The sequence below is a fragment of the Haliaeetus leucocephalus genome, unplaced genomic scaffold (genome assembly GCF_000737465.1).
Source record: "Haliaeetus leucocephalus isolate CR32 unplaced genomic scaffold, Haliaeetus_leucocephalus-4.0 Scaffold1, whole genome shotgun sequence".
Classification (NCBI taxonomy): domain Eukaryota; kingdom Metazoa; phylum Chordata; class Aves; order Accipitriformes; family Accipitridae; genus Haliaeetus; species Haliaeetus leucocephalus.
In genome coordinates this window covers 7,118,732-7,137,497 of record NW_010972437.1, presented here as the reverse complement: position 1 = coordinate 7,137,497, position 18,766 = coordinate 7,118,732, and the positions used below count along the sequence as shown (strand labels likewise).

The 18,766-nt window shown below is 39.0% G+C and overlaps 1 protein-coding gene across 1 annotated transcript in view; it reads right to left on the bottom strand.

The window, feature by feature from the left end:
* Positions 1–18,766, bottom strand: part of RAPH1 (Ras association (RalGDS/AF-6) and pleckstrin homology domains 1) — a 58,166-nt gene that overhangs the window by 2,219 nt on the left and 37,181 nt on the right. The window contains exons 6-13 of the mRNA XM_010565395.1: positions 16,866–16,987; positions 15,073–15,138; positions 13,023–13,166; positions 11,680–11,790; positions 7,307–7,405; positions 6,575–6,695; positions 4,791–4,933; positions 1–124 (exon numbers count right to left, since the gene is read on the bottom strand). The exon at positions 1–124 is cut by the window's left edge and continues 2,219 nt beyond it. Of these exons, the coding sequence (XP_010563697.1) occupies positions 1–124; positions 4,791–4,933; positions 6,575–6,695; positions 7,307–7,405; positions 11,680–11,790; positions 13,023–13,166; positions 15,073–15,138; positions 16,866–16,987 (930 nt within the window). The remainder of the gene's footprint in view (positions 125–4,790; positions 4,934–6,574; positions 6,696–7,306; positions 7,406–11,679; positions 11,791–13,022; positions 13,167–15,072; positions 15,139–16,865; positions 16,988–18,766) is intronic.

Here is an 18,766-nt window from a genome sequence, read left to right as displayed (position 1 = left end):
GGGGAGGCGGCGGGGGCAGCGGGGGGGTCGGCTGCGATGCTGTGTAGGGGGTCCCCACTTTTGTCTGTGTGGACACAGGAGGTGCGGCAGACATGAAGGGCCGACCTGCAGGCTCCATTCGGGCCTATTGGGAAGGGATTTTTAGTGGAAGTGGAAAGGGAGAAAAAGGAAAAGACAGAGAGGGAGGGAGGGAGACAAAGAGATTATAAAGTCAAGGTCTAAATGTGCCTATCATTAAAAATTAAGTGGCAGATTACAGCATGCAGGAAGTATTAGCAAAACAATGCAGCAAGAGACAATTCCATACACTGACAAGGCTGGACCATGCACAGTCTGACCGGGCAGGCAGGGAGGGGAGCTAGGAAGAATCAGCGGAGCCAGGTCTACTCCAAGCTAGGCTGAATGTCAGGGAGAAAATACACCAGCCTTGTCACTTCTGTGGGGCAGGCACCTGCACCCAGTGAGAACTGCTGGTCCTCCTCTGGGCAAGTATAATGACCCAAAGAGAGCACTCCCCAGAGCACCACAGGCCATGACAGAGGACATCAGGCAGAGCAAGAGACTCTGCAGACATCTCCTCAGCGCAGTAAGACTAGAGTTAAACCATACATGGCCTCCCAGAGCATCTGTCAAGCCTTTACATCGGTTAGCTCAGGCCTTACACTGTTCAGTGTTACAAAATGCAGAGATCCTGAACTGCTCTAAAACACGTGAAGAGCAAGCTCCATGCAGGAATACTACTGACAGCCTTCCACTCCACATGCTCTGATATCCAAGACTGGTAAGGACAAAAAAAATGAGGAAAAAGAGGGAGAATTGAGGTTTCCTAGGAAAATTTCCCCAGAAGGAAGTGTTTAGAGAACTGCAAAAGAAAGTTAGCTTGGGAAAGAAAAGCCATAGATGCTACTATTAAGTTAAGCAGAAAAAGAAAGGAAAGACGGGGAAAAGCTGACTAAGGGAAGGAAGGAGCAATGGGAAAGCAGCAGGCAATGTTTTAGTCTACTTGTCAGGTTTTGCTCAAGTTAAATTGTTTCTCTAAAACTGCAAGCCTACATTCCTGTTAAAAATTAAAAAGATAATTGCATTACTCAAGTTTATAAACATCCTCCTAATACAAAGTGGTTTAGCTACAAGCCAAGTTGTGAATTTCACAGTGCACAGCATAGAAACATGCATTAGAAAAGCAACACCAAGATGGCAACTGACTACACTGGGTACCTATACTTCATTAGTAGATACTTTGCCATGTTAGCCCAATTATGCTCATCTGCACTGTATGAGCAGGTTTGCATATTGCCTTGTTCTAAACACAGGTGCACAGAGTTTCTATACACACAGGACACCACCAAAAGGATTAGAGAGTCAGAAACAACAAACAGTGATTTACAACACACACGGGGTGTGCCTCTACCTGTCACATTAGGTCTGGAAGTCAAGAGTATAAGAGTTCTGGAGCTAAATCGAGGTGTTCACATAACAAAACAGGAGAGAAATCTTGATCTCTTGCAAGTGTTAGTCTGTAAAGTACCATTCTCCCAATCACCCAGGTTAATGAATTTTCAAGTAGTACCACCTGACCTTAATTGTGCCCTGTATAAGGCACCACCTGTGTGCTGACCTTAGCTGTGCTGAGCTTCACTTTTGACACCTGAGACAGCAAAAGGCAACAGGAAAAATAAAAGCAGCATAAAACAGAGAGGGAGACCAAGGCATAACAGAATAGCTATCCCTTAAAGGCAACACTTCAGAGAATCTTGAATTTGTCACTTAAAGCACACGCAGTGAGCATGCATTTTGATGCCTGCTGTAGCATCCCATTTGAAATAACATGTTCAAAATCTAACAAGCAAAATGAGACATAATGTGATCTTCACTGCCCATCTTTGAAGAATGCGAACAGATGAATAAAGTATTCTTTGGGAAAACAGCAATCTTTCAAAACAGGAAGTGGACAGATTACCTGCATTTTGGGAAATGTGGGGTTTTTAATCTTAGATGTATTTGAAACAGGGAGGAATTTTCCTCATATCCATTGAAGACAGTCATTTTCACAGTGAGCAAATTAAGCACCCAGGAGAGGGAAAAGAATATTGTGCATCTCAGGAAGGGGAGCTCCTCCCATCTCCACAAAATCAGATTAAATTTCCACAACCAGAAACATATTCAGTGATACTTTGTTTATAGAAGAACTTTGAAACAGATCATTGTCCTTGTTCATCCTTATAACTATGTGATGTCCTTCTGTGTATCCTGAAAAATTACCTGTTGCATACTAACAATTCAGATTTGTAACATGCATCTTCATGACTATCTGAACTCTCAGAAATGCTATAAAAAGAATATTATCCATTTTTTTAAATAACTGTGCTTTTTTTTTTTTAGCTGTTTTTCCTAAGAAAATAAGCTTTCGCAATTTAACTCTTTGCCATCTCTTTTCCTATGCCAGTTGCTTTTGGATTGGTTAGCAAATTTCAGTCAAATATGACAGACTGCTAGAAATCTCAATATATTTTCAACTTCAATAAATTGTTGTGAAGTTACTAGCACCTGGTAAATGAGAGAAAAGCAGACATAACTCACCCATTTTAACTTGTTGAGCAGTTAGCCACTGGCCAACCAGTACAACATCCTGGCTGGCTGGCCAGCCTCAATGTCATCTCCCTGCAGAGCCAAAGCATGCTCTGTTCTGCCCTGCTTGCTGAGGGGGATGAGACAAGCGTAACAAGGGGGGAGAGAGCTGTTGCAGAAGGGGAAGGGACATGCTGGACAATTCTCCATTAATTCTGCCACTTGCAGCAACCTGTCCATATGAACTTCTTAAGCCAGGTTTGTCACCAGAGCACTGTGGAATAACTACCTGTGAAATAACTGTTTGGAGACTAATCTGCCTAAATCAGCATGTCTCAGTATCACTGCAACTGCAACTACCTTTTAATGTAAATTACAATTTTTTCAACACTGTTGTTTCCTTTCTTGCCACTCAGTTTAACATTTTCCACTGCCAATCTAATTCATTAGTTAAGTTCCTTGGGCCAGACCTGTACAGGATAAAAAACCCCATGTACTGTAGTTTCACTGAAGGTAAATCTGTCACCAATCTAATCAGAATTTTTTAATGTGGCTTCGAATTGTAATTTTACATGGTTCATTTTCTTTGGACTCTTTGGGAGTTTTAAGGCAATCCATTCACCTGTGTTACACATGAGGAAGAGAAATATACCTTTTCTTGGATTTGTGCATAGAAAGGAATTCAAATTGATGAAATCTTGAAACACGGATGGCCCTCAACAGGGAGCAGTCTGAATATTTTATTTTTAAAATGCCTTTAATCAGATAACATAAAAATTCTTGGGGTTTACTTAAATGAGCAATTGCGAACAGCACTATGACTTGATAAAAACAACAGTGGCCCCATTGTGGTAAACTTCAAACTCTTCTCTAAAAGCTCACAGACAGTGTAACAGCAAGATTTTCACATTAAAACCAAAACTTTAGGGAACAGTAACATTACAGTTCTCATACCAGTACTCCTTCACCTCTGTCCGATACACGCCAGACAGACTCAAGTGCCCTATCTTTTGCACCTACCCTGCTCCTGCAGAAATGATGCACCCTGCACACATATACAAGCCATCTGCTGATGAACATGCAGCAGGTGTTGCACTCATGCAGTTCAAAGATTTGGATCACAATTTAGCAAGCTACATTCCTGGGCTGAGTACTACACTACTATTAGAATCAGACAATTTCCAAGCCAGCAGGCACTGAAGAAAAGTTATGAATCCCAAAGAATGCAGTCATGTCAGTTTTCACATTGTGCCACATGTGCTTTCTTATTTGAAAATGTGGTATTATGTCTTATTTTTAGTTATTTATCTGATGCACCAATGTCAGATGTAGTGACCCATGGGTTTAGTTTTAAGAAACTTGCTTCTCTAGTTTGAACCTGGGGTCTGGGGAAGATTCAAAATTGACAGGAGTGAAGAGTTTCCCATAGCATCCTGCCAACATACTTCCACACGCAACTGCTGCAGTTAGTACTGACATCATGGCTGTTCAGGAACCTGGAAATTCCTTTGAGCCTGACAACAAGCCAGATTAAGTGTCAATTCTGCTGTGTTTGGAAGTGTTCCCCAGGAACTACACCAGTCAACTATGACAAAAAGGACAGAAAACTAACCAAACCACAACAGACCTGAGCCCCAGGCTTCAAGGGGTTAAAATCTTTTGTAACTCTCTACCAGTAACAGGAGATACCAAATCTGCCTCAGTCCACAACTGCTTTCAATTTCAATATTTCTGCTTTGACCATATCTGTGGTTACTGCTTCCATTTCCACTGAATATAACAGAAAACATTTGAGTAAAAAGTACTGGAGTACTTAGATATACCTGCCTTCAGGTCTCAGTTATTCACATCTTCACAATGGAAAGATGTGGCTAGTTAACTGGAGAAAGATCTTAGTGAAAGAATTTCATTCAACTTGTTAACAGCTGATCGTTTTATTTTGTCTTTATTCAACATTAGTTTATAGGATTCTATGGGAAGGCCTTTATCATGCCGTCAAAGAACAGAGGGCTTCTGTGCACACACATAAGAGGAAGAACAGAAGGTTCCAGGGCTGAGTTCCCTGAAAAAGTGATTCCTGAATAAACAATTATATGGCAGTGTATGTTAATAACAGAGTAAAAAAGAGAAAAAATCCCACTCAAGACAGAGGTGGGAGAGGTATCACTCTGTCTGGTACATTTTGTTGGGCGTTGGTTCTCAAACTAAAGTCTTCTTGTTACCTTGCTGGATTCCTCCAGTTGAGTGCCTCGTTTCCAGGCCTCGGAGAACATGGAGCTGACAATACTTTGGGAACGGACATGTCCAGCTGGCTGTGTGTCAGAAACTCCACTGTCAGACTGATTAGAATGATTTGACTGAGATTCTGTTTAGAGGAAAGTTAAGAAACAGTTAGCATATGTTTCTGAATGTAAGAGTAAAGTTGGTGTGCTTATAATGCAACTGTGTGACATTTATTGGTCACAGTTGTTAAACACATTATCCCACCAAAGGACATTGTTGCCACTAACTACTGTATAAGCTCTAGCTCACATCCATGCCCTTATTGTCTGGAAAACAAAACAGTGCAACAGATCCCTGGTATGAACCAAATCTGAAGCTCCACAAAGTTGACAGCATGTCAGATATGCCGCAGAGTAAAAACACACTGCAATTGTATAGGTCCTGAAACACCCAACAGCTCCTGCACTTTGCGAAAAGCCCCATTTCATGCAATGCATGCAGCCTGCTCTCTCCAGCGCTCCTTCCCAACACAACCTTAGAAACAGACACTGGACATAAGCTGAGGACAGGCAGACTATGCTAGCTGAGGCAGTAGTCTGCTTCTGACTGCTCCATTCAAGGGAAGAGAAGGAATGATGCGCATCCTGCAAGCAGCAAACACAGATAATGCTCTGGGTCCACAGGGTATCTTGAAAAGACAGCAGCAACCACTGCTAGACCAATTTATCCAGCCTGGCACCTGCTTTCTGTGTACTCTCAAGCTGTCCTGGGGAAGAAGAGCATCTAGGCACAGGCTGGACTGCAGCTCTGGCAGAACATGCATGGCTGGTGGGCTGTGGCTCAGCTCCCCACAAGAAGAGAAACTTTATCAGAAAAACACCCAGCTTGGATGGAGAAATTGTCAGTAACTGAGAATTTACTGCTACGCCTGGCAAGCTGTGCCGCACAGTTGAAGAAACACAGTGCCTTCCCAGTTAGGCTGAATTTGCTTAGCTCATTCTCACAGGCTACCTTCTGAAGCTTTCCAATTCAGTAGCATTACTTCCTGACCTGTATCTGCAATGGACAAAACACTTTCACACAATAGCCTGTTTTCAATAATGAAACTTGCCCTTGAGGGTTCAGAATAACCTGGCGAAGTGTCAGTCAGCTCTGAACAGTGAAATGAGACTATATAAACCATTCATCAATTTTTAAACTGTTCTGTGCTACAAAAAAACCAGTCCCAGTCCTGCTGAGAGATAAACAGGAGCATATTACTGCAGGCACACACAGTTTGACACAGGAACAGAAACAGTGTTTTCAAAGTTCATCTCTAATGAGATTGTTTGGATCTTTGCCTTTGGGAAGGAACTATTTCTCTTTTTCCAATTTCAAATATTTCAGTCAACAAAAGCAGTTTAAGAGCTACACACACATGCTCTATGCATCATTAAAACATATATCTGATTTCTTTTTTCAAATAGGTGAAGATAGAAGCATTAGGAATTTGAAAGGAAGTTTCCTCCTCTCAGTACCAGAAAAACATTCTTTTTTGGAGGTGAACAAGAAAGTACTGTATGTTCCAAATACACACACCCCTGCAAGTAATATATTAAAATAGGTTTTTTATATTTTTTTTATATACATGTTAAACAAAGTCTATGTTTTGGACTAATCATAGCATAAAAGACTTTGGAGAAACAGTCCCATTTCCTGCAATAGTCTCTCCTGAGGTCTCCAGATAGCAGATGATAATAAAGATGATTAAATCTTTCTATTAGAAGACAGATCACATTATTACCTGGCAAACTAGATGAGCTGGAGCCTGACTTGATACTGGAGCTAGACAAGGAAGTCCAGTCATATGCCGATTCTGTTCTCTTCAATGCTTCCTGATAATTCATGTACAGTTGCTTCCCATACTAAGCAAAATGACAAACAAATTTAACAATTGTATAGGCTGTGTACCATTTTAGGACTGTTGAGCTCCACCATTGACTTCTCTGTTTCACCTTTTTCCCCCCAGAGAAGAACAACAGGCTCTTTGTTAAGGAGCTCAAGCAACATTTTTTTTTTATTAGTGAATTGCTGAAAGAAAGAAAAAAAGAGTTCATTTATGCTAGAAGAGATAGTGTCAAGCACGAAATGGGCCAACGAATGAACTAAGCCAACCTGGGGATCTTAGAAAACAATTCTGTTTTCTCAATTCTCTTTTCCCATAAGCCTGGTTTTTAAAAATCTGTAAGGGAGCTGGCTAAAATCTAGCCATGAGGTCAGTTAGAACTTTGTTGTGTGACAGAGGTGCAGCAGAAACAAGAAGAAAGGGCACAATTACTGAATTATCGTAACAACAAAGCCTAACAATTTTGCTAGGGAATTAGATATGTAAGAAGATCGTACAGTTCACATTCAAAATAGTTAAACAGAGGGAAGTTAGATTTAGCATGTATTTTGCTAAGTAACTATAAATGGTTTCAAACAGATAATGACAACCACTCATGACAACAGTACAAGACTGCCTAGAGGAGGTTACCTTAGCAATGCGGATGCCATTGATCCATTGGTGTAGAGTTCTTACATCATCACAGCAAAGATACTTGATATACTGGGATTTCTTCTGGATCTGAGGATGCTGCAGAAAAATTATTAATCCTCATCAATATTTTAATAGCTAGGAGTGCAAGGAAAGCTATTTATCTGTTGAGGTCTATACAGACAAACTTAATGCTGGAAGCTCTTTAATAAAGGTCTGTATCTGAGCTCACTTTAAAATGTTTGAGAGTACTTCAGGAGGTGGCAGTGGGGATTGCTTCACATGCAGATTGGCAGTGTGTCCAGCGTGCACTGATTTCAGGTTTGAAACACTAAGAAAGGGTGAATCTTTCAGTATTTTGCTGCTGTACCTTCTACCAACAGTGTCTTCTACACCTGTAAAGCTTTTTAGAAATCTTTATACTCTCAAGCCAAGTGGTCAGAACAGTGTCAGCTTGTATAAACCTTTCCTGAACACAAGGAAGAGACTGCCAAGGCATAAAGAGTTGTCTCCTTTCACTGCTCTATGGACTAACTCACCACCTGAGGGAGACAACTGATATTTCACCTTCCTCTCACACCAAAATAAACCAGAGGAAAACAAACACACTGGTCTTCTCTGCTTTTGTATGGCTTGAGTGAGATGCTCCACAAACGACATGCTTAACAGTACAATTCCATTGTCAGCTTGTAGAGCCTTCAAGGTCCTCCACCCTACTGATACAGGGCTATCATCTAAAATATTTGCTGCTCCCACATGCACGTATAAAAAAGAAAAGGTGCTGTATTTATCAATTCAACAGTCAAGAAGGAAATGTGTATTTTTCAAAAATCAGACAGTAGGAATCATTCTGGATGGATTATTCAGTTGCTTCCTGTCCATGCTATAGAAGTTCCATGTCTCACAGCTGTCAGGGCAACTCCGAATGCTCAAGTTTTTATATCCTCTGTTAGCTTACAGTTCAGTGACACAGAGTTTTGCTAGATGATCATAGGTATTTAAGTTTTATTGGACTGTCTGAAACATGTATCAAAAACTTTTAATCCCTTTTCAGAATATTTTCTCCTGTTGTCTTCAAAACATAATTATTTCAAAATGAACATGAATATGTTTATCTCCATAAACAGAATATATATAACTAACTTCATTATGGTATTAGCGAATTGTTTTCATTTTTCACTACCAGCCTCTTTCACATACATGTTGTATAACAAAGAAGAGCCTATAGAAGCGCAATTACTTTACTGACAAGCTGCCTTTTTCCTGGGCTTGTTCAAAAATTTGGTTATACAGAAATAAAAGAACCTCTCAGAAATCTAACATTTAGGACCAAGGAGCTAATATTATGTACTAGCATACAAATGCTATACTTAACAATAGCACAGCACCTGTCCTGCACAGTAAGGTTCAAGATAAACAAAGGAAGCAAACATGTAAAGACAAATTCATTCTGAACTTCAGTGAGAATTGTCCTTTCAGTTTGTATGTGCCATTCACCTCTCCAAAAACATGTTCATGTTTTGCAGGTATTTCCCAGCCTAGTGAATCTTTGTGGCACAAAACTGAGTTTCTATTAAGAAAAAAAAAAAGTATTGCTTCTATACATTGGTACTAATATAAAACATCAATGTAACATTTTAAGAATTGAGAAAGGCAGAACTCAATCCTGCTTAATATAATAATTTGGTGATTCATAAGTTCCACACCAAAAACATAGCTTCACTTTGTCTAAGTTACCTGACTAACTCTACCCCATTAAATATAGGGACAATTTAGACACATTAAAATTTGACTTTAACATTTTCATGTCCTCATTTATGCTAAGAATGGCAATACTTTTTAAAAAAATCTACTTAGATAAGACTTAGTCTCGTTTACTCTGTGTGGTCAACAAGTCTGAAAAAATAATTCACTATTAACCTGTGTGGATGTGGCTAGAAAGTGACATGTAAGCAGAATAAATCAATTTATTTCAAAGAATTTATAAATACCTATAAACACTGACATTTTTGCTTTTAATTGCATTCAATTAACTGTGCCAATGACCTATAAGAACATGGAAAATATTTCCAGTTTCAGCTGTATGCTTTCTCCCTTAATATCATGTCCCATATTTGATATTTGGTATCTACTTCTGAGTGGGCCCAAATGCATGTTGCCCTGTCTACTGGAAGATGAAATCCTTTTTTCACACAGTGGACAGGCAGCCACACACTCCAGGCACATAAAACATTCTAATGTCCTGACATATGCAACACCACATGAGCTACACATCAGGGAAGGTAAGAGGTCACAGGAAAAGTGTAGGTGCAGGTATAATCATCTCTTGTTACTTGCACCATTTTCAAATCCATGAAGACACTTTAACTGCTGTGAATATACTGTGAAAACCTGTTTTAAAATAGCTTTGTAGCTAGCTATCTTACAGGAACTGACACCATTTTGAACACTGTGTGGGAGTCAAGAGAGACTGGGAGATGAGTTAATGCAATTTAAAATAACTTGAAGTACTCAAGTTATTAATCTCAGGTCACTGCTTTCATAACATTTTTTCCTACTTGTTTTTCTACCTGTCCTTTATACTCAGAAGTTTCTGCCTTTACAGCATCCCCTTTCCCTCAGGTTGGGCAATATGGGTAAACTTGACTCTCTAATACCAATTTCTGCACAACTCTGGACCTATGCTCTGAGAAGACAGCAACTCCCTGAAGTTAGCATTTCAAGGGCTATTATCTCACTGAACCTGAACTGTTGTAAGGTACAGAGCTGCCAAATGGAAAAAAAGAGTTTAGTGTTATGTTTTAGAGTATGGTGAACAATTAAATAGACTGGTATTCATCATCCTGGAACTAAGACAATTCAGGGCAATATGAAAGTGTTTACAAAGTCATGAGGACCATGGAGGACAGGCAACAATTGTTCACTAACTGTTCACTAACTATACAAGAACTAGAGGAAAATGAAATGGAAAGCAACTGATGGTTCAGAACAAGTAAAAGAGCGTACAAGGTAAACCCAACTGCTGCAGCATTCTAAAAGTTTCTTGGACTCCCAGAGACAGGGCACATTCAAAAAGTAAGAATGCACACAGGGCTATTAAACAGCCAAGAACCACCTCCTGGCTCCCTAAATTTCTAAAGGCTGAAAAAGTATTCTGTGGAAGTATCTCTGCAAGACTGTCCTGTATTTCTAATTTTTCCCTAAGCAGCTTATAAGGAAAGAGAAATCTAGTGAGCTAGATGAGTCCAGTAAAGCCATTCTGCTGCTGCTCTCTGTGATCTTTTTTCCTTCCCCCACCACGCAATCTACACGGATCTTCTGGCAGGTGGATGAAATCTGTCACCTTGATGGGGAAGAAAGTGATTCATAGCCATTTCTTCCCTCTGCACTAGTCCCTGTATGGCAGTTTCTCATTTTTTTTTACTGTATTTCTGTCAAGGAGGCTCATTACAACTCCACAGAAAATGTAGTTAAACACATGTGCTGGGTTTGACTGGGATAGTTAATTTTCTTCATAGTAGCTGGTATGGGGCTATGTTTTGGATTTGTGCTGAAAACAGTGTTGGTAATTCAGGGATGTTCTCATTATTGCTGAGCAGTGCTTACACAGTGTCAAGGCCTTTTCTGCTTCTCACACCACCTCACCCCACCAGCAAGGAGGCTGGGAGTGCACAAGAAGTTGGAAGGGGACCCAGCTGGGATAGTGGACCCCAACTGACCAAAGGGATATTCCAGACCATATGATGTCATGCTCAGCATATAAAACTGGGGGAAGAAGAAGGAAGTGGGGGACAATCAGAGTTATGGTGTTTGTCTTCCCAAGTAACCATTAACGTGTGATGGAGCCCTGCTTTCCTGGAGATGGCTGAACATCTTCCTGCCGATGGGAAGTAGTGAACAAATTCCTTGTTTTGCTTTGCTTGCGTGCATGACTTTTGCTTTACCTAGTAAACTGTCTTTATCTCAACCCACGAGTTTTCTCACTTCTACTCTTCCAACTCTCTCCCCTATCCTGCCATGGGAGAGTGAGCAAGCGGCTGGGTGGTGCTTAGTTGCCAGCTGGGGTTAAACCACGACAACATAGCTTTCTCATCGTCACTAACTTATGGCAATTTAGATTTCTCATGTGCAGATTGAAGATAATTTAGAGATTCACCAGGAAAACTGACAGGCATAGTTTTCCAATTGTTACATTACAATAGGAAGTGTATTCTAAATTATAATCTCTCCCAAGATTGATATTGTGTTAATCAGCTCTTGCTCACAATTAGGAAATGTAGTTATTATAAGGGACTAAAAATAGTGTGGAAATGTTTCAAGCTTTTTACTTGCTCTTTTCAGTATGCGAATTTTCAAAACAATTAACAACTTACCTTTAGCACTAAACAATAGTCTGTGGGTGCTTTGTATTTGTTCCGATAGTCCTGTCCATAGTAAACACTGACATGATCTAGCTGTAGAAAGCACACGAGATCCCGTGAGACCTATTAAATACAAAAATAATCATTTACAAAATATCTTTATAAGAAAGTCACATGTACTGATAAAAATCAGTCTAGTGTTAAGATCCAATACTAGAATAAGATCTAGTTAGGGTCAAATATTAGTTTCCATCTGATTTGAAAACTACCAATACAAGAAGGAGATACAGCCATGCATAAACTCTTGCATCAGACATTCATTTTTAACCAGATATCCTCTTCAAATTCAGTCTGGGTTTTTGTGTTTTGTCTGCATTTTGCCTTTTGACAACATTTTTATACCAGACTACTAATTTTTATTCAGAGTTGGTATCAGGAAAAAGTAAATAGGATTGGCTGACTGGGAACTTTTTAACAGCTGTTGGTTACATTTCACCTTGGTAATAATCAAGGTGCCCAAATTCCAATGTGACTGTGAGTAAAATTCTAATGATGTTTGGCAGTGATTGTAGGGCACAGAATTTCAACAGGCTATCCTGCGTATAGATTGTTTTAACAAAGCAAAAGGCTGTGGAAAGAACATCTGAGACGTATTCAGCTCTAAAGGGAGCTGGTGCACTGACAGACATTTCCTTTTCATTGCCAGTTGTGTGGGAAGTGGACTTCCTCTACTGGGGATCAGTTGATGCTGTCAAGACTGATGGATTCCTGGACAACTTGAACTCACAGTAGTTCAACCGTGAAGCTACAATGCATTTGTAGCAGCTTTCTATTTATTCTTCATTATTGATACACATGAACAGCAGTAAGCGGCAATGAAGAAATGATATTATAATTACCAGTTTCAAAAATGTAGCACAAATTGGTCCAAAAAGAATCCCATTTGTATGAACTAACTAAACCCAATGAAATTATGCAGACTGATTGTGGAGTTGGTCTGATATTTTATGATTGGCACTTGTGGTGCAATTTGGTCCTTCATCTGAATTCTGCTTGAGAAAAGACAGCCTCTTAACTCCACTAATCATTTTTCCTCAAGTGCTTCTGAACACCTAATCCCAAGCTCACTCAAAAAGCAGACCCTTGTCGTCTTGTATTTTTAAATTTGTGGTTACACCCTTCAGATCAAGTGCTACCACAGTAATTTACACAATATTTCCATGAAAAAGCTGCACTTTTAATTAAGGGATGCAGCACTAGGCAAGGCACAGCTAAGCCAAAATTTAAGGCTGACTCTTGTGTGCATAGTTCACCAGCAATAAACAATTCAGGGAAATTGCTTTAAAACAGCATACCTTTGCCTTCCCTTTAGGGACGTAGTAGATTCCAGAAGCTCGAAGAAGAAAGTAACGTTTCTTCCAGGACTTCTTACCATCCTCTTTCAGCCACAAAACTCCCTCAATCTCTGGCACGGTTACAGAACTTCCACAGAAACATTCCTGCCGATAAGCACAGTGGTTTGGGAAGAGAAACAGACAGAACATAAGCATGCAGTATTTTGTTTTTAATGACTGAAATCCTGAAATTCTTTATCTAAGGAATGCACACAAAACTGGAACAGCTTTTTTTTTTTTCACGCAGTGATATGAATTAGAGATTCATTGTAGAAGCTATAAGGTAATTCAGACAAACACAATAGGGGACCTTAGCATCTTCTCAGCACACGAATAACAACAAAAATATTAGCAGCTACTGTAAAGATTTTCTAACCACTGCTTATCAGTAATAGATGCCCCAACAGCTTTACTGGCTTTAAAGTCACGAGGTTGCCTCATACATATAGCCTCATAAGTCTAAGTATACACAAAACGTAATTACATATTCATCAGATACAGCTATAATTCATTCCATGAGTACTTTGTGGCTACTAACTGCCAACACTATAACTTCTGTTAAGGTTTTATTTATAAAGAGCTAACAGAGGAAAACAAACACTTTAAATCCAGTCCAGATTAACATGCAGCACAGAGATTCATGAGTAATCCTAGAAGACAGAAAGAATTAGGTAGAATTACAACCCTCTGCATGTCATGGCTTCAGGCACCTTTTTGATCCACAGTATTCACATGACCACTTATTAAAACCCATATTAATAATATACTAAGAGCATGCATATGGTACTTAAAAGTGAAATTGTATTAAATATAATCCAAAATTAAATACCCAAAATATTTACTTTTGTGTAACTACTGAAATCATAATCATTATTCTGGAAATCAAGTAGAAGCTATGACACTTCAGCATGGGTAGGTCTCTAAAAATGTCACTTTTTTTTTTGTTGTCCTTGGTTCTATTTAACATGTTCGATGTTAATTGACTTCCTTCCCTGTCACTCATTTTTTAAATTGAATATTTGGTTGTTTATTTTAAAATGGAATTGAAACAATTTTTAATTGAACCAATGCTACAGAATTTTGTAGAGAATAACAATTTGGAGAGTACTAGTAAAAAGATCTCTACCACCACAGGTCAAAAAAACCCCAGGTGACAGTTCTGCAAATATCGACTGGTTTTAGCCATAGTTACAGGTAACCTCATTTTGATTACCACTGTGCATGGTATTTTATTTATTAAACAAAATAAAGACACATTTTTATTAACTGATTGTATCTGAAACAGGGTAACATTAAAATAGCCATTCATCTCAAATGTAACACATTCCATTCACAGTTGTTCCAGAATTACATTCAGCTCCATCCAATTTCAATCACCACAACCTTTTAGAGTTTAGCTTCCAGCTCTGGAATGACCACTATGCCCTTTTTGTTTTGGCAGTCTGTCCTGGTTTCAGCTGGGATGTAGTTAACTGTCTTCCTAGTAGCTGGTACAGTGCTATGTTTTGAGTTCAGTATGTGAAGAATGTTGATAACACTGATGTTTTCAGTTGTTGCTCAGTAGTGTTTAGGCTAGAGTCAAGGATTTTTCAGCTTCTCATGCCCAGCCAGGGCACAAGAAGTTGGCACAGGACACAGCCAGGGCAGCTGACCCAAACTGGCCAACGGTGTATTCCATACCATGTGACGTCCCATCCAGTATAGGAACTGGGAAGTGGGGGGCAGGGAATCGCCGCTCGGGGACTGGCTGGGTGTCGGTCGGCGGGTGGTGAGCAATTGCCCTGCGCATCATTTGTACATTCCAATCCTTTTATTACTACTGTTGTCATTTTATTAGTATTATCATTATTAGTTTCTTCTTTTCTGTTCTATTAAACCGTTCTTATCTCAACCCACGAGTTTTACTTCTTTTTCCCGATTTTCTCCCCCATCCCACTGGATGGGGGGGAGTGAGTGAGCGGCTGCGTGGTGCTTAGTTGCTGGCTGGGGTTAAACCACGACACAGTCTTACCTCTAGCAGCACCTCTTTATTTCTGTCTGCCATCTCAGAGGTTTCTTTCTTCCCTAGCAGATAGTTCTGTAACAAGAGAAAACTTAATATTTCTATGGGCATTCTGAAATCAAGCCGAGCAACATTTCTTATTTACCTTTCTGTAGCCATAAGAAAAAAACGCCAGCTATTACCCAAGAACAATACGTTAATTGAACAAAACTCTGTAGTCCAATTGAAACTATCTGTCAGACTGCTAAATAATACATGGAACTAAGTTATAACCACCTTTTCCAGAAATACCAATCAGTCCATTCTCTTAAATCCTAGGTAACAGCCTCATAACAACATTGTCCTGGCTTTCCACAAAACTGCCATTGTACCAACTGCCTGGTACAATGCATCCAGAAATAAAAATACTATGAACTTGAAAATCCCACAATAAAAATACTAAGAAAAACAGAGATCTTTAAACTTGTTACTTACTGCCATTACTTACGTGTTCAAAGAAGCACATAGAGAAACAATGTACTTCTTTCCACCTTGCCCTGACAGTTTTGCTGAATAAAAATATTTATTTTTCATGAAGAATTACTAAATACTCTTTGTCTTCTTAAGAGGAACCTAACTACACATAGGTACTGTATCTTATTTAATAGGAAGTTTTGTACTCTCCTTCAGCTTGGAAAGGACTGGGACAATGAAAATCTTTCTCTTCCTAACCACTAGCTCTTATGCTGGAAAAAACCCCCCAATATTCACAAAGTTTAACCAGGTCTGTATTTTAAACCAAGGAGAAATACTGGGTTTATGCTGGTACCTCATTCTTGTTAACAGTGCCCACCGTATGTACTGATACTAAACATATCAACTACATGCTTTTAAAAAGAATTTAGAGTTTTGCTGCTTCATCACAAAGCACTTGGTTTCAGTACTTGCTTTAAAAAAAAAAAAACAAAAAACCCCCCAAGTAAACTGATGGTGTCCCAAAGGATGAACATGCAAAACTGACACTCAGTTTAAATCCAAGAAATTACCACATAGATGCCATACAGATATAAAAATAATCTATGACCCCAAAAGGGAATACATTAGGTAAGAGTTAAGCAAGAGATCAAGTGATATTATACCCAGGTTTTTTTCAATTCAAATTCTTCAAAGAGCCACCTTCTGCTTTTCTGTATCTTTTCCTCCACTCCCTTACAATTCTGAACTGCTGCCAGATATCAAATCTGTAGCTACGATTTGAGAGAAGAGAGGCATCTGAGATCATTTGAGAGAGAAGAGGGGCCTTCAGTTTCCTACTCAGGAAACAGGAAACAGCTGAACAGAGGCTTGTCTCAGCTTCCACAGGGAGCTCTCTTCTCTTCACTTGCCATTTGACCATGAAGTAGCTATTCTCTTAGATTTTCTCTTCCCCTTCTTGCCAGCAACGTATGAATGCACAGTGGAGAGACACTACTATTAGTAATATCTGTCAACACCTTTCTTGCATATTTACATATTTGACCAGCACTAAGTGTTGTTGTAAATGCCATGAAATCACTTGCCTTCATCTCCATTAAAATTACCCACAAACACATTAGCAAACAGGTTGCTTCAGCCTATGGTTTTCTGCTAGGGACTTGGATTTTGTGCCAACCACGATGTGGATTATACATGGTGCCGAAATGTAAACTTACCTGGCATTTTAATACATACACAAGTATCAAAATAAAAGTATGGAAATGAATGCTACCAAAAAAAGTAGGAAACTGCAATTAGGCATGCACGCGTGCATGCACACATGCATTCAACGTGAATCTCAGTCTTACCTGGGGATTCTTGAAAAGTGCATATTTCTCTATACGTTCCACAAACATTAGTTTGTTTTGACTATCTCTTGTCCAGTTCAGAAGATTTTCAACTAAATTTTCATGATCTTCAAAGATCCTTTCTGCAGCAATAACAAGAGAGCAAATACATTTGAACCTGCCACATTTTGTGATAGAAACTACTCTGTAGTCATATCTGGGAGACAAGGCATATACATAGAGAAAATAGTTCAAGGTCTACTAAAATGGGGAAGAAGTTTACACTAAGAAACTAAAATAACTCAGTCGACTTTCAGACATGCCTGGTTTAATTTTACACTTACACGCACTCAACACTCACTTCTATCTTTTCAGGTTTATACTTCCACCAATACATGAAGTGTTTTTCTTTTTTTTTTTTTAACCTGACAAAGCTTACCATCCCACATGAACACAACAGACTCAAACAATGACACTTCAAATGTTATGAGTACAAATAAGAAATACTTATATGTACTCTGGTCCATACAATCCCTGGAGGAATTCTTTAGGCAGCTTTTTCAGCACAAAATTTGTTTCTACATCCCCACTTACCATTTCAGTCATGAAGGAACAAAAAGAGTAATAGACAATGATCAGAGGGAAAACAAAATGCTTCCCTAATGCAGAATACCCATGGTTAGTGGGAGTATTGTAGAAGTCTGAAAACTGACAATGTCTATTTCTTACAATCTATCTTGCTGAATAAATGATGTATCAACAATGGCTTCTGAGAACTCTGAGCTTTGACTCTCTGTTGAAATAGTTATCACTAGTACAAGATACTGAAAATAGGCAAAAGAGAAGAAGAAAAAAAGAGGAAAACTTACTGAAATGGTACAGAAATATCTGAAAACCTTTATTTTAAAATAAATAAGGAAAAATACATCTTTGGGAAACCACTACACCAACTTTCTCCTCTTTTTAAAGACCCTAAAGTAGAACCTTGCTTTCTGCCATTTGTTCCCTCTTCACATAGGCCACACAGTGGCATTTCAGCAAATTATTTCCTTCAGAATCTTTTGTCAGGTACTTGACCTTTCAGTGAAAGTCGAACATGTTTTTTTCCCACTAAATCAATTACACCACATTTTTACAAAGAGTATATGGCACTGATCACATCCAGACCTAGGAGCTATCACTAATGAAGACTGAGGTGACATATGACATCTCAACGTCTTTGGTAATTAAGAATACTAAGCGGCATGAATGCAACAAAATGTCATCTGTAGAGAATGAATTAAGGTTTGAGATGACAACACAACATTACTTAGGTCTCAGCACGATCTTTCTAAGAAGATTTCAAGTTACAACTCACGACTTCCATTAAGCTCTATCAGCAACACAGCAATACTGTCTTCCAAAAAAGTAAAAAAGGTGTTACCTAACAGAAGAACAAAACAAAAAAAACCTCAGAGGACTGTGATACAAAAGCTTAAATCTCACTGCAGCCTCATTAGTGAAACTGGATAGCTTTCAAAACGTATCAACTGTTATTACAAGAAGAACAATAACTGAACTCAAACACAAACCAACTTATTCACTGAGTGTATACGTACCCATAGTACGTAAAACTGCATATAGTGCAACATTCCTACTATTAAACATACTCTCTAAAATTAAAACATTGCAACTTACAGATACTTCATAGACTACTCTGCTCTAACAAAAAAAATGAAAACAACCTTTGTCTCAACCAAAAGAAACCTTCCACAGTTGTTTCTGTTACAAACTTGCAGGGTAAAATGGGGCAAAGCATTTCATTCTGCATTCTGGAAATGGTATCACTGAGTTCTTCTGAAAGTACACCTAAAGCTCCTGGTTAAACCATTAGAGATTAACAGGTGGTCTTCTACTTCAAGTACATGTACCTAAACCAGACT